Source organism: Pteropus vampyrus, unplaced genomic scaffold (assembly GCF_000151845.1).
Source record: "Pteropus vampyrus isolate Shadow unplaced genomic scaffold, Pvam_2.0 Scaffold172, whole genome shotgun sequence".
Lineage (NCBI taxonomy): Eukaryota > Metazoa > Chordata > Mammalia > Chiroptera > Pteropodidae > Pteropus > Pteropus vampyrus.
In genome coordinates, this window is record NW_011888953.1 from 1,484,490 (window position 1) to 1,499,314 (window position 14,825).

General features: G+C 41.2%; 1 protein-coding gene across 1 annotated transcript in view; it reads right to left on the bottom strand.

The window, feature by feature from the left end:
- Nucleotides 1-11,671, bottom strand: part of PTGER4 (prostaglandin E receptor 4) — a 15,832-nt gene extending 4,161 nt beyond the window's left edge. The window contains exons 1-2 of the mRNA XM_011370687.2: nt 11,108-11,671; nt 9,741-10,652 (exon numbers count right to left, since the gene is read on the bottom strand). Of these exons, the coding sequence (XP_011368989.1) occupies nt 9,741-10,610 (870 nt within the window). The 5' untranslated portion in view covers nt 10,611-10,652; nt 11,108-11,671. The remainder of the gene's footprint in view (nt 1-9,740; nt 10,653-11,107) is intronic.
- Nucleotides 11,672-14,825: the final 3,154 nt, after the last annotated feature.

Sequence of the window (14,825 nt, forward strand, 5' to 3'; positions counted from 1 at the left end):
TTGGCAACTGCACTCTTTCCTGGTAATAAGTGCAAAAAAAAAAAAAAAATAGAGCAGCATAAGCCTCAGGAAAACCACTGATTGCACAATTCACTTATGTTTTGAGTTAGTATAACTTTAAATACTTTTGTAACTATCTTATGAATGTCTTTTCTAGATCAAAGATGGCATACAAAAATGCAATGTGTGTATGGGTAATGTATGCACAAAATTCCCTTGAGAAGCATTTCGTTAACTCCATTTCTGTGACTACTTTTAAGGTTTTGTAATTCTAATGAAGTATCGTTTTTTTTCCAATAGCCATTGATTTCCCTTATCCCAGTTGTCATTCTATGTATTTAAATGAAACTCATTTTGTAAGTCAACTAACTGTCTAATCATCAAAAACAAAGCCAGAGATTCCTTTATTTTAGATTCTAGAAAAAACATACAGGATACTTTTAAACCAACATCGGAAACTCCTATCATCCAAAATGACCAGAGAGGTTTTTATTTTCTCACTGAGTCTGTTCCTCAGTTATAATAATCATCTCGTATTATCAACTCTTCTTCCAGAAACCGGTTCTAGTCGTTTCCCTCTAACTGCATTTCCCATCTGGATTAATTCATCAGCCGTGAAACTAGCTTTCCCACGTCCAGTTCCTTTCCTTTCTAACTCATCCTCCAAACTGCTACCAGAAGATTATTTCTAAAATGCAGATCTGATTATGCTAATTAGCTATAAACTTTCAGTGGCTCCCTACCGCTTGTGAACTATAGTTTTGCTTCACAACTGCTACTCAGCGACTCCATCCTGAAACTCCACTCAGAATCAGTCCCTCCTTTGGGCTTGTATAGCATTTAAGCTGGTAAATGGCCTAGTGCTCAAAGAGCATTCTGGACACACCAATAGGGATGACAACTCATTCTAGTGCAGTTTGAGCTGTTTAAGGCAAAAGGCATGTCTGCCAGCCCACCACAGGCCAAGAACGGCTTAAATGAAGTAAACGAAAAAAGAGACCCTAACAACCTATTTGCTATTTTGAAGTCTTATTTTTGGCAGTTAAAAAAAAATTTGCCCTTACTATAATCACATTTTTGCATGCATTTAATTATTTAAGAGTGTTGTGCTTATTGTGTTAGGCATTGTGATAGATTCTGGGCACAAAAAGTTGCATTAAATACCATAAACTTCTTGAAGGCCGAGAGTAACCTATAGTGTAGAAGACAAGAAGGTAGATCAACTATGGCTGGGGGCGATACGAAATGAAACGGGAGGGAGATACGTAAGACCTCCAGACTTGAATGGGAGGGCATGGGAAGGTGCTTTCCGGGGGAGAGGAAGCTTGCACTGAGTTTTGATGGATGAGTGAAAGTTGCTAAATTTAGAAGGAAGGATATGACAATTCAAGTAGAGGTAATTCCATGTGCAACGTCGTGAAAGAAAAAAATGATATGCCAACTTCTGGGAACTTCAAACGATTCAATGAAGAGACCATGAATGTGTGTAAACTTAAGGAAGACTTATCATTTTATCCATTAGCGCTTGTTAAATGTACACTCTCAAATTTTCTCTTGAAGAGTAGATTTTTTCATCAAAAAAATTTTTTGTAACTATGTGTGAAAATGGATGTTAACTAGACTTATTGTGGTGATCATTTCACAGTATAGACAAATACAGAATCACTGTTGTATACCTGAAAGTAATATGTCAATTATCTCAATAAAAAATGTATAGAAAAAAATTTATTCTTATTTAAAATATTATTAGTCTAGATCTTACTCCTAATTACACTCTTTTACATAAAAATCTCAACTGTAATTCATATAAAAATAGTGGTTTTGTGATAATTACCATGTTTTTTGTAATTATTTAATAATTATTACTTGTCTTTAGTAATTATTTTAGGTCAGGGAGAAGAAGTGAGTCTCACAGCCAAGGAGGATGCATAAAAACCATAAAAAGGAGAAAGAACTTACAAAAGCAGAGCTGGAGCCATTTAACTAGGGGCAAATATCTAACTTTAACAAGACTTGAGGGTATCACTACCTTTCCATACAGTACAATAGTTAATTTTCACGGTATATGAATCGCGAAGAAAGAGTACAGATATTTTGGAAAGATAACAATTTGGATAAAAGGAGTGACTTTAAAATATTTAAAGAAATTTCATTAGTCTGCAAAACTCAACTCACATGAAACTTATTCCTAGATGATGCTAGATCAATGAGGTATAACTGTATTTATTCCTTAACTGGAATTTAGACTTTCATCAGCTACAAATCCATAATCCTTAATCAAGAAATTGTTATTGTTGTTCACTTGCTGTTGTTTTGTTGTCATTCACTTGTTTTGGGTTGCAAAACCTGACCTAAAGTTATTTTGGCAGCAAGACTTGAACTGACTAGATTATGAAGCTATGTATAGTTTCACTGATTCCACTTGGTGTGACTACTCCTATGTTTTGCTCCAGAGGTACCATTCCAGTGCTGATGGAGATATTACATTGTTATACAGTATATTACTAAGTTACTTTTCTAAAACTCAGGCAATTCTGAATTCTAAAGCACATCTGGTCCTAAATGTCTTGGTTGAGAGATTATGGTCTCATAAATCTCATAGAATAAAATGATGAAATGGCTTAAACCAAGATGAAATTAATAGTTTGATCTCTGGAAGACAGCTAAATAAAAATTGAACTAGAATGAATAGCAGATGATGTTTGTTTTAAAATACTTTTAAAAACTATGCTTGGGTAAATGATAGTATCAAGACCAAGCATGGCTGCTTTTCTATCTTTGTAAAACCTAGTGAAACAAAGCATCTAGGTTTCTTCCTGCCATAATCTTTATTGAGTTTCTAAGTTGTTCTTGGGCACTGAGAGATTAATCTCCCTTAGGTCTACGGGCCTTTTCTCCGATGAGAAGAGGTTTGAGGAATTTATCAAGGTCCCCACTCTGTTGGTGACCCACTCTGGTCTGGGCCCCAGGCCCCTAGATGACCTCCATGTTGCTTTTTCTGTTCTACCGGGCTGGCTGTGTTCTATTTAACCTTTCTCAGCTATGGAATTCTTGGTAAAAACATGAGGCTTATATTTTACTCAAATTACATACTATGTTTCTAAGGATTAAAGAAATGATGGACTAAAACTTATTATCAGGCTATCTTGGCCTGTGCTAGTCTCTAGAATAAAACTTATGGAAGGGTTTGTGCAAATTTGAGACTTGCAGCCTCTAGGTGGCAGTGTTGCTCCACTTGGGATGTTTTGGTCTCAGAACCAACCATCCTAAGGAGTGTTTTGCCACGCCCTCTCTATGATAGTTTGATATTTTAATTTATTTTTTATTTATTTTTAAATTTTACTATTATTATTATTTATGTCTACAGCACCTGGTCTTCCTAAGAGGTCTCCCATCCAAATACTAACAAGGTTCAACTCTGCTTAGCTTCCAAGATCAGACATTGGGCTTGTTCAGGGTGGCATGGCGGTAGACCACAGACTGTGGCTCCACTGGGATGCGAACTCAGGGCCTTCTGCAAGTAAAGAAGACTTGCTAACCACTACACTATGGAACTGCGTCCTAGTTCTGATACTTTTAGCATTTAAATATTTTTAGCTGGTTGTTTCTCTCACCACTATCTCAAAGAAAACATGGTTAGTACTGAAAGGAGGAAAATTTTTGAACAGTTCAAAGGTATGAAATTTGTAGGAATGTATTAGGGATAGCGTTTTATTGTTAAATTTCTGTGACCTTTTAGAAAAGTCTGAGTGTTGTAAAAACATTAATAGTGAGCTTTCATAGTCAAAAGTGATGATAGGCAAGGGAAGAATCATCTCTGAGCCTCAGTTCATCAACAGCAGTAATTAATTTTCACTACTGTAGAAGGGAATGAAAGAAAGCCTATTTTATTATTTATTTATTTATTTATTTATTTAGACAGGAGAAAAGGAATACACATTTATTAATATGTTTTACACGCATAAGAGTTCACACACAAAAACGAAGTAACTAAAAGAAGCAGATTCGTGAGCTTATATAGCCTTCTTAACAAAGAAGGGAGGATTTATGCTTCAGTGGAGGTCAACTGTGGGGATTAACTAGGAAATATATGGGGAACTAATGGAAGATAGTTTGTTGTTTTTTTTATTAAGGTTTATGCAGGCTCATCTTGGTGCTGGCTCCGTCTCCCAAGATAAGAGTCACTGGCTTCCATCCTGGTCCAGGAGTGGGTGGGAGGAAGTATATGCCACCTTCACGAAGGGAAATTTATGCCTTGCTTTTAGGCAGATAAGGGCCAAGAACTACGGAAGCCCTATTTCAGAGTCCCACGGGGGCTGAGGGTGGGGGGAAGCTTACAATGAACACAAGTCACTTAATGAGCCTGGTCACTTAATGTCGTTTCAGTAACAGGGAGTTCACAGAGGGGCAAAAAAATAAATAGGAAAAGCCAAATCCCAAATTCAGGCAAAACATTATCAAAAATTGGTTATTTGAAAAGAAGACAAATGAGTTTGCATTTGCAGTGGGTTTTCAATAGGATCTGACTTGCAGCAGAGGGGAAAAAAGACAAAAATGAACAAAAGCTCTATGTACTTCATAATGTTTGAAAAAACAGAGCAATCTGTCTCACTTTAAAGGCTACTGGATTTGCTCCTTCTAAACGGGAAAACCCAGGATTAAGATGGGAATATCCACAGCAGCACTTCAGTGTCACGTGGGTAGGTGAAAGCAATTTTCTGGAATTCTTGTCCAACAGTCCCTATATGTTACCCCAATAAACATGTTCAGACAGTTTTCAGTTTTGGAAGAGTGTGCTGTTGATAAAACAGAACCTCTGAGTCAGGGGAGGAAAACACCATAAAAAATTTCACCAAATACATATAACATATATAATTTCTTGCAATTTTAAAAGTTAGTCTATTTTTTTAGTAGCTGCAGGTTTATGCTTGCGGTTTATTGTTAATACTGGCATATATTACAATATTCTCAATTTCTTGAGGATGACTAGAGACTAGGGTGCAGGAGCATTGGAACATAACTTGGAGAAAATATCGTAAATTCAACAAAAGATGTCATGACAGCAAAGCTAAAAGGAGGCAGGCTATATGCTGTAGAGGTAGGAGTAGACGCCTAAGCTTTGTAATCAAATTAACCTCTATTCAGATTCTGCCTCTGCTCCTTATAATTTATGTACAAATTATAAAAGCACTTAATAAAATGGCTAACACCTAACATATTTGTTGGCTGTCATCACTTTTTGGTAACCCATTATATAGAAGCTTGGCCACTGTGGAATATATTAATAATTTGAAAACCACAGCTTAGAGGTAGCTTAGGGTACAGTTAATGACATGGTATCAAAAACATGTACTTCCTGTGTAAGAATAACCTGTTGGCAGAGAATGTCTAATTGAAAAAAGAATGCTAAAGTCTTGCTTAGACTGATTTTCAGTAATAGACTGTCAAGGTAGAAATGTTTTCCAAAAAATGACGAGATCTTGTAACTGGATTTATGTACGTACGCTACTTGTTCTGTTCCAAGCAAATAAAAGGAACTATTTGTGTGTGCTCAGTTATCTCATTGCCTTGTGAAAAGTCCCTGACTGACACAGCTGCTACTAGAATTTTTTGTCACTTTTTTCTTCTTTATTTTTTTAGTGACCAAAAAAATCTTTAAGTAGAGGATGGTGGAGTTCTTGACCGGGTGGTTGGAATTCAGTTCTCTTTCCCTCTGGGTCACCAACTAGCCAGTTACTGCAGGCAAATTACTTAATCTCTACAGGTCAGTCTCTACATCAAAATTTTATTTCTGAAGTATATTTTTAAAAACTCTAACTTTCAACCTTCTACTAGGAGACTACAAGAATCACTTCCACTCTGGGGAAAAGAAATCTTGTTAGCAGATGTTCAAAAAAACCAAGATTTTATGGTTAAAAGAGTATTAGACTAGGACTCACCCATAGCCACCCAATGAGTTGCATAATAACATAAATTCTTCATCTGCAGTTGAGGAAATTGAGGCACAGAAAGAGTGAAAATATTGGCCAGCCCTATTTTCTTCCTGGTTTTTTTTAATGAGATGCCTGATGTGGAAATACCTTACTTTTATGTTATCCTGTAGTCTTCAAGGTACTACGAATAGGTCTGTAATTTTATGTTATGACTAAAAACTACTTTTAGGAATTGCCATTTTTTTTAACTTGCTAAATTTATTTGAAAAATAATCAAATCCTTCGGGTTCTGCTGTAACAGTGCCCTAATTTATGGCATTACTCTTACACCTATAAATGTGATTTTTACTCATCTGAAATCCCATCAGTTGCTTTAAAACCTAACTTCCAGTTTGCCTACAGTAAACAAAAGAATATTTATTTATGCACTTTTCATCTGCCCTAATAAACCTTTGCTGATCAAATGCCGGTCAAAGCTTTATACAGACAATTAGTTTATGGTAAGCAACCACAGGAAGCTATTTGCCTAAAAACTAAGTTCCAGGCAGAAGATTAATGAAATTGGCCATTCTACCTCTAACAGAGATAAATACTTCTTACTTCATAGGAAGAAGAAAGAAAATAAAAGAAACAAGTAAGCAGTAAACACAGCCATTCTTGCATAAGGGAAAATGCCTTTCCAAATCCTATAGTGTAATTATTTAACCCTAAGGCAAAAGATTTGATTATCATATTTATCTTAACATTAGTAATGGCAGACTTAGGCACCAGAAGTTGATCTAGCTACAGAGTTTAATGGCAGACCTTATGAGGTTGTCTTGCTTGCATATTTATTTCTAAAGAATGCAATCCCTTTTATTTATCTTAAGGGTAGACTCTTTCATTTCTTCAGCTTCCCCTGTATACAGAAAAAACCAGAGATTGATTATAAACAGAAAAATAGACAAAATGACAAGATCCACCTTCCCACTAAATTTTGTCATAAAATGTTCCTTGTAGATTGTATTCACACCTTCTCTGTTCATTGATTATCTCTCGCTTTAGCAAATTTTGCAAGTTCAGCACAGTTCTTTATATTCACAACTAATTTCCCAACCTTTCTCAAATTTCTAAGCTCTATTTATGAAACATACATATTTTGGAGAACAAATTAAAAATTACTTCTATACTAAACTCAGTATCAAGTACCCTCATAGCCACTGCGGTTTTTTTCTTCCCTGATGCCCAAAAGACAAAAAACTTGGCTGCTTTTCAGTGACTGCTTGTTTTCCTTATATATTTTGTCAAGCTTTCTGAAATTCCAAGTAAACTGTATTTTACTCTATAGCCTTTCCAAAGCTTTTAAATGTTTCGAAGGGTTTCATTTTCCTAAAATAAGATTAGCAACCAACTTGATTTGATAAAGTTAAAGAAAGAGATGTTTCATTTTCTTGGAACTAAAGACAAATCTGACTGCTTTATATGTCAGAGTTCAGAAACTTTAAGCTTAAATGATAATATCCAGATGAGAAACATAAAAAAAATAAATAAATAAAGTTGTAAAAAGAAGCTAAGGAAGACCATAGTTGTGGATAAGTTTCCCTTTTAATTCTTTCAGTAATTGCTAAACTGTGGGTAGGTGGGTAGTGCGATGACTTTTACTGCATATCATTAACTTATAATTAAATTGATTCTGAAATGAGATTTTGGTAGCCAAAACTAAAGGCTAAAAACTGAAGCTGTTACTACTTGTATGATTCTTTATTACTTACAATGTGATTACTTCTTAGCTGAGACAGTTTCAATTTTCAGAGTAAAAATACTTATTATCTACTGCACGTTACTGACTTTATATAGAATGGACAGTATTTGTTAGTTAAAATGTGGCTGATTTGCAACCACAAATATAGCTCCTATAATTTCTTGCCTCTAGCTTCTCCAATAATTTCAAAGGCTTTGTGATAAATGTCCCTGCCCTATAGGGCCAGGTCTGCTGCTTCAGTCAATAAGATGAATTAAGCATTTTGTGCCTTTGTAGATGCTGGAAGAAAACAATTCATCTGCATTAGTCAATAGCTTCAGATGCATACTTCTTACCAAAACACATTTAAAAAGTACATGCATGTTGCTAACCTTCTGGCTGTAATTCCTCTGTTCCTTAAGAGTATATTCTGTAAATAACCTCTCACTTTGTCATTTGCGGTTCTGTAAAACATAAGGCAAAGGCCAGAGAAGGGAGCCCCAGAAGAAGCTGTGTTGTCTTTTCCAAAATCTCACTTTATTCTGAGTTGCCATTACACACAGTAAAATATATTTATGTGGCTCAAGTGTGACTTAACTCTGCAAATTACATATAGTCCTGGAATGGTTTAAAGGTCCTTCTGGCCAATTATATTTACTTCTGTTTATACAAATTGGCAAGAAGCTACTGTACACTGGCTCTCAGCCACCTCTAAGTTCCTTCCATTTACAGTCATTCTTATCAGATATATAATATTTTTATATTAAATATCCCTGGACATTATTAATAAGGGAAAGACAGGAATAATAGCCCATTAATCAGCATAAGAAAGAGAAATCATCTCTTCTGCATTCTGTCCAGGAATGCAGTATTTTGAGGATGAAAAAACTCAGAACTAGTTGCTGTTAAGAGAAACTCTAGAGAAAGTATTATGTGTAGTTGCCCATTGGTTTCTGGTGCATAAAATTTTAATGACAGGCAAAGTAGAGGAGAACTAGGTAGGCTTTCGACCATTCTGCGTGTAACATTTAAAAAGTTAATTCAAAGACAATTTTAAAGAAGGTGATGTTCTAAAAATGAAGTGTACCAAAATCCAAAAGCACATACACACTGTACAAAGGCCAAAATTAGAAGCGTTCTAGAAGGGAGATAAGGGGTAATACAAGAGCAGGGTTTGCAGTCAGAGAGATCTGAGGTTCATCAAGAGCTGCAGGCTTTGGACCGACAATAAATAAAATGACCATCTCTAAAGCGCTATTTCTTTAGAACGGCAATGAACTTTTCGCCGTTGTTGAGAATTCAAATTCAATACCCCATGTACATTAGCCTGCCTTTAATAGCGCCCCCCCCCCCGGGCCCCCGTGAAATCTCACTTTTCTGGCCTCTACAGAGAATGAAGGAACCTGAGTCTGGGCCATTCCTTGTGCAGAAACAACCCACACGTGCACTGAGATGTTCTCCCAGGCGCAGCATGGTGACGAGCAGGGACTCTCGCTCGACTGTGTAGTTCTGCTAGATTATTTTATGCGAGTCACTCATTATGTAAAGTGAAGATTAAAAAGCACTTACTATGTCTTCTAGCTCTAAAATTTTACATAACCATAACCCCCAAATCCTACATAAATCAAAACACCCCAAACTTCACTGCTCGAAGGAATGGTGTACACCAAAGAGATAACCACCCTGACGTTTCGGATTCTGCTGTTTACAGTGTGGAGGATGGGGCTAAGTCACACTTACAGAGGTTTCCCCTCCACATCTGACAGAGAGGCGGGGTTTCTCGGAAGGCTCAAGGCCAATGTCAGGCAGCAAGGGGTAGGGGCTGTCCCGGGAGAGAAAGGAAACCAGGGCTTTCGGGGAAAGAAACTCGGGGATGTGGGGGAAAAGCACCTGCTACATTTCGTTAGGGATGTGGCCTGAAAGGAGGTTGGGCCTGCTCTGAGAAGCCGAGGGTGGCGTTCCCAGCTGGGACCTGGAGGACACGTGCCCATTGCCAAGGAATGAGGGGAAGAAAAGGGAGCAGGAGGCGGAGGGGGAGGTGGATGCGGGAGAAAGGGCCGAGTGGGGCCCCTGTCCCCGCCACTCACCACGAGCGGGATGGAGCAGATGAGCACTACCAGGGAAGTGGCGATGAGTAAGATGACCATCTGGATCTCGGCACCTGCGATGCGGCGGAAGCTCCGGCGGCGGCGAAAGTCGCTGAGGCGCGGCAGGGCTGGGGAGGCGGTGGCCGGGTTGGCCCTGCAAGAGGCCGAGGCCAGGACTGCGGCGGCGACCGCGTGGTGCTGCTCGGTGCCCAGCGAGGTGCGGCGCATGAACTGGCGGTGCATGCGGAGCAGCGCGCCGCACACCAGCACGTTGCAGAGCACGGTGGCGAGAATGAGGAAGGAGCTGAAGCCCGCGTACATGTAGGAGAAGGCTGCGTGCGCCGTCACGTTGGTGGTCCAGTCGATGAAGCACCAGGTGTCCGGGTACTGCAGCCGCGAGCTGCCGAGGCCCACGTTGGGCAGCGCGCAGAAGAGCACGTTGGACGCGTAGACCGCGAAGAGCGTGAGGCCGGCCAGCCGCTTGTCCACGTAGTGGCTGTAGAAGTAGGCGTGGTTGATGGCCAGGTAGCGCTCGATACTCATGGCACAGATGATGCTGAGGCCCGACAAGCCGAAGAAGAGCAGGATGAAGGTGCTGTACTCGCACAGCGGCTGGCCCCCGGGCCACTGGCCCTTCATGTACGTGGCAATGGTCACTGGGCTCACCAGCAACGTGCCCAGTAGGTCAGTGACGGCCAGCCCACACACCAGCGTGTAAAAGGTCGTCTCCTTCTGCTCCTTGCGCGATTTGCATAGCACCACGATGGCCACCAAGTTGCCCACCACCCCGAAAATGAACATCACCGCCGGGATGGTCACCGGGCTGTTTGGGATCAAAGAGGCGGACGTGTTGGTCCCAGGGGTGGTCATGATGATGGCCGCGATACACAGCCTTGAACTGCGAGGCTGGGTCTGGGGATGGTAGGAGAGAGACAGAAGCGCGGTCAGGGTAAATTATCACTCGCAAGGTGTCATACCCGCTCTCAAGAAACAATATGCTCATGAGACAAGGGGGCAATTCAATCCTACCTTGCGGAGTGTAGCTACTTGCCTCCTGCGGCCACTGAAGGCTACCGAAATCTCCAGGTTCCTGACACACCCTGCCTGTAGCACCACTCTATGAGCATTAATAAGTTGCCATTCTCTCTTCCTGCCTCCAACCCAACTTCTCTCCACTGCCAAGATGAACAAGACCTATCTCAAGGGAAAAGTGGCTCGCTCGCATTCCCGCAGATTCTGAGTCAATAAAATTCTCATTAAAAACAGGTTATGAAAGACAACTTGGAGAGCGCGCTCTCTCCTCCCAGGCTCTGCTCGTGGAGCGCCCTCCCACTGCTCTCTGTCCAGTGCCCCCAACCCTATCTCACCTGTGGTGGCCGCGGCGGTGGGAGCCGTGTAAAGCCCCAGTGTCAAGCCTCAAGTGTCCTGGACACGCCTCCAACCTGTCCTCAGCCTCGCCACGCGCGATGTGGAGCTTGCCAAGCCTTTGCCTCCTTAGAGCCGGGTCTCGGTGGCTGTCAATTTTCTGGAACGGCAGTCAGAGTGGCCAGCTTTCAAAAACTTGGGGAACCAGAAGGGCAGCGGCATGGATCAGGGAAGCCTGCTCTTAGGTTTCTTTCGCTCTATTTGTCCGTTTCTTCAAAGATGATCTAAGTTCTGCGGGGTCCGCAAGTCCCATCCGCGGGCGGACAGCCCTCAGGTGTGCGGCCGCGCGCTCAGGTGACACAGCCTCAGTCACCCACTCGGGCCGCTCTCCTCCGCAGTCCAGAGCAGCGTGAGCGGCTATTGGGGTTGGTGGCTGCCGCTGAGGCCGCTTCTGGATCCCTGGGGGCGGTTTGAGGTCCACTGGGCCAAAAGCTCTGACCTGGCACTATTCATTTTCTTCCTCTTGGGCTGCGAGGTTTCAAGCTCCGCTCTTGCTCTTCCAGCTTCTGTACAAACTTTTCTTCTGCTTCAAGTTTCCCTGGCGGAGGCGGGCACACGCAGTGCGCGGCCCGGGCGCCCATTGGCCAGACGGGAAGGGGCGGGGTGCGTCCTCTGCGCCTCGAGGTAGCGAGGCGGGGAAGGCGGCCGGCGGGAGGGCGGGGCTCGGGGCTGTGCGGGTCCCACCGCACCGCCGGGGGACGCTCTCCGCGGCTTCTGCCGCTCAGCTAGGGCGAGGGTCGCCGAGACAGGTCCCGGCGCTGCAGGCTACTGGTGCTGAGGGACCGCCGAGGGCGGGGAGCCTGGGAAATCCCGCTCTCCCTGGCACCTTCATAGCCCCTCTGAACTCCGCATCCAGAGGGCCAGCTCTGAAATCCGCGTCTCTTCTTCACTGCCTCCAGCTGCTAGTAGGCTATTTCCCTCACCTTCTACAGGCAGGTCGCAACATCTGGGTGCTGGGAAGGGAGGTCAACTGCTTTAGAAGTAGCTTAGAGTAGCTGAGGGGTGTGTACGCACGTACGCGCGGCTCCAAAAGGAGAAGTAGGGAGAAGTATGGAGTGCGCGCGCCTGGCCCCGGGTCAGAAGTAGGGTGCGCGTAACGGACGCGGTGGGTGGATGGTTGGGTGGGTACGAGGCTTGGGCGGGGAAACAACGAAGAATTCATCCTGTCACCATAAATGGAGTTGGTTGGCAGTGCCCAGGCTGTGGGCTGCGCTCTGTAGGGTAGCCCCAGGCAAAAGAAAAGAAGATCAGACAGCAACCTCTCCCGGCGCAGACGTTAGAGAGGTGGCGGGTCGGTACCACATGGAGAGTTAGTAACCGTGGGACCGCTGTCTGGATAGACGCCGAGACCTTGCTCCTCCTCCCGGCAGCTTCTCTGCCCTGTAGGAACGGTTAGACTAAGCTTTGGCCTTTGTCCTGCTGTATTCACGTTAGACACCTTCACCACGAATCTTTTGAAAGGCTGATGTAGGGTGAGACCAGGATTTGAAAGTCATGTGAGTAAAGGAATTCTCTAGTCATTTCCCTTTATGGTTAAGTCTTGGAAAAGCCTATTTGCTTTACCCTTTTGTTTTTTTTTGAATTAAAGTTTGACTTCTTTTGTGGTGGAAACAGTTTTTTATACACATTCACTTCTATCTCCTCTATATCTGAAAATCAGAAGTGAAAATTAAAAAAAAGAAGAAAAAAGAAGAAAATTGTAAAACTCTACTGTGCAATTATAACTGCTTCACTATTTTTTTTTTTAACCATAAAGTAAGACTTTGTGGGCCTTCACACAGTGTAATTTCCTAGAAAAACCATGTGACCTATACGTTGTATTTTAACATATTGCATTTCTTCACAGGGTAAGTAAATAACTCGATTCTTTTAAATGATGGGCAGGCACTTATTCCTTAAACGTTATTTCATGAATGAACGAATTTATCTGGTTCTCCAATTTTTCTCAAATGGCACAGTAACAACGGAGTAACAGAAACAGAGGACATTCCAGATTTCAATTACAGAGCATTAACTATCTAGAATCACATTGACTTAGTAAGGCACTACTATATGGATATATTACTATAGCATCATTCTATTGTTTATAATATTTCCTCATGAATATTAGGGATTCAGAAATAAAAACATACATTTGTTAGGCAATATAAAAAGAACACAAGCAATTGGTCCATTTCTCAGTCTTCTCTTAATCACCACTATAACAACTTCTGTTGCCTATGCTACTTTTGAGTAATAACCTGTAGGATCATGTCAGCATTAAAAACAAATCAGCACTAGAAACAGGAAACTACACATTCTACCCCCATTCTTCCCTAACCATATTGCATCACTATCATCCTGTCAGGTGGTTTGTCAGTAAATACATGAAGAGGAGGTGGGAAGTTCCACCTGTATTCACTTTCTGCCAATAAAAATATTTTTAGTTTTCTTTCCATTTGAAGTTCCTAAAATAGAAAACAATTAGGTTGGTACTTGTTAATTTTTCACCATAAAGACTATATTAAATATGAAAATTGAGGCACACTGCTGAGATAATTGCATAATAATCTGGGATAGTAGATATTACAGATTTTAACATGTCATTGATAGATTGTTCTTGTTATCAATGGAGCTGTTTTTTCTTACTAGTCCTTTAAATTTTCTTTCCATAGTAGTTTTAGGAAGATGAAAATAAATAAGAATCCAAGATTAAAAATAAGATTAAAAAATTGCAATGAGGTTTACTTGTGTCCTCTTTTGGTTCATGATTCTTAAAGCTTAAGGTTTAGCCTTCAGAAGTAGAAGTTAAAGATTTGGAAAACAAATCATTCTATTCTTAATTTGGAAAACCCGAATAGTGTAGTTCAATTTCCCTCATACTCTGCCAGGATTCTACGTTGCAAAAAGATGAGGAATTGCCATGATTATGTGGATAATTTTTGTCACTGTTTACATATTTTTAATGAAGAGCTTTTTGTTCTAAACATTGTTTTGTATACACCTCTGGCATTTCTTCCCCAATCCCTACTTCTCTGTACTGGAAAACCCTGGTTCAGTTGTTTAGAACTGTCATTAAATCTTTTAAAATGTCATTAAGAACGACCTGAATGATCAAATTGATTATTCTCTCCTAGTTCTAATTATCTGACTACTATTTTGATTAAACACCAAAAAGTGAAAACTTGTTTAAAAGCAAAGGCCACTTGGGCGCTACCGACCATATTCCCTTTGACTCTGTTGAATCTTCCTTGGGTGAAAATAATGGGTAAGAAAGGGGATAACTCCCGGGAGGAAGGCAGCAGGTTGAATCAGATCCGGCCTGGACCCCTTTACTAAGCCAAAGCTGGCCAGGTCTTAGAGCATTCCTAAAGCACTAACATTCATATAGCAAAGCTTGTGGAAATTGTGTTTGCTCTCTGTCTTTCACAATAGGCCATGCGGATACTCAGAGCATATGTCTGGTGCAAATAACACAGTGCCCTTGGACACCTTTGCCTTCCACAAGCTCGCCCAGTTGGTTCTGTGGATTGCCGTTCACCTGAACTTGGGCATGAAAAGAGGTCCACAGTTGTGTTTGTGGCCCTAATGACCACCCTCTTATTTTAGTGGTGCATTTCAAATGTGCAGTCTTCTAATTACTTTCATTTTCTAAGCTTGAGTTTTATGCTGAGTCTAGTG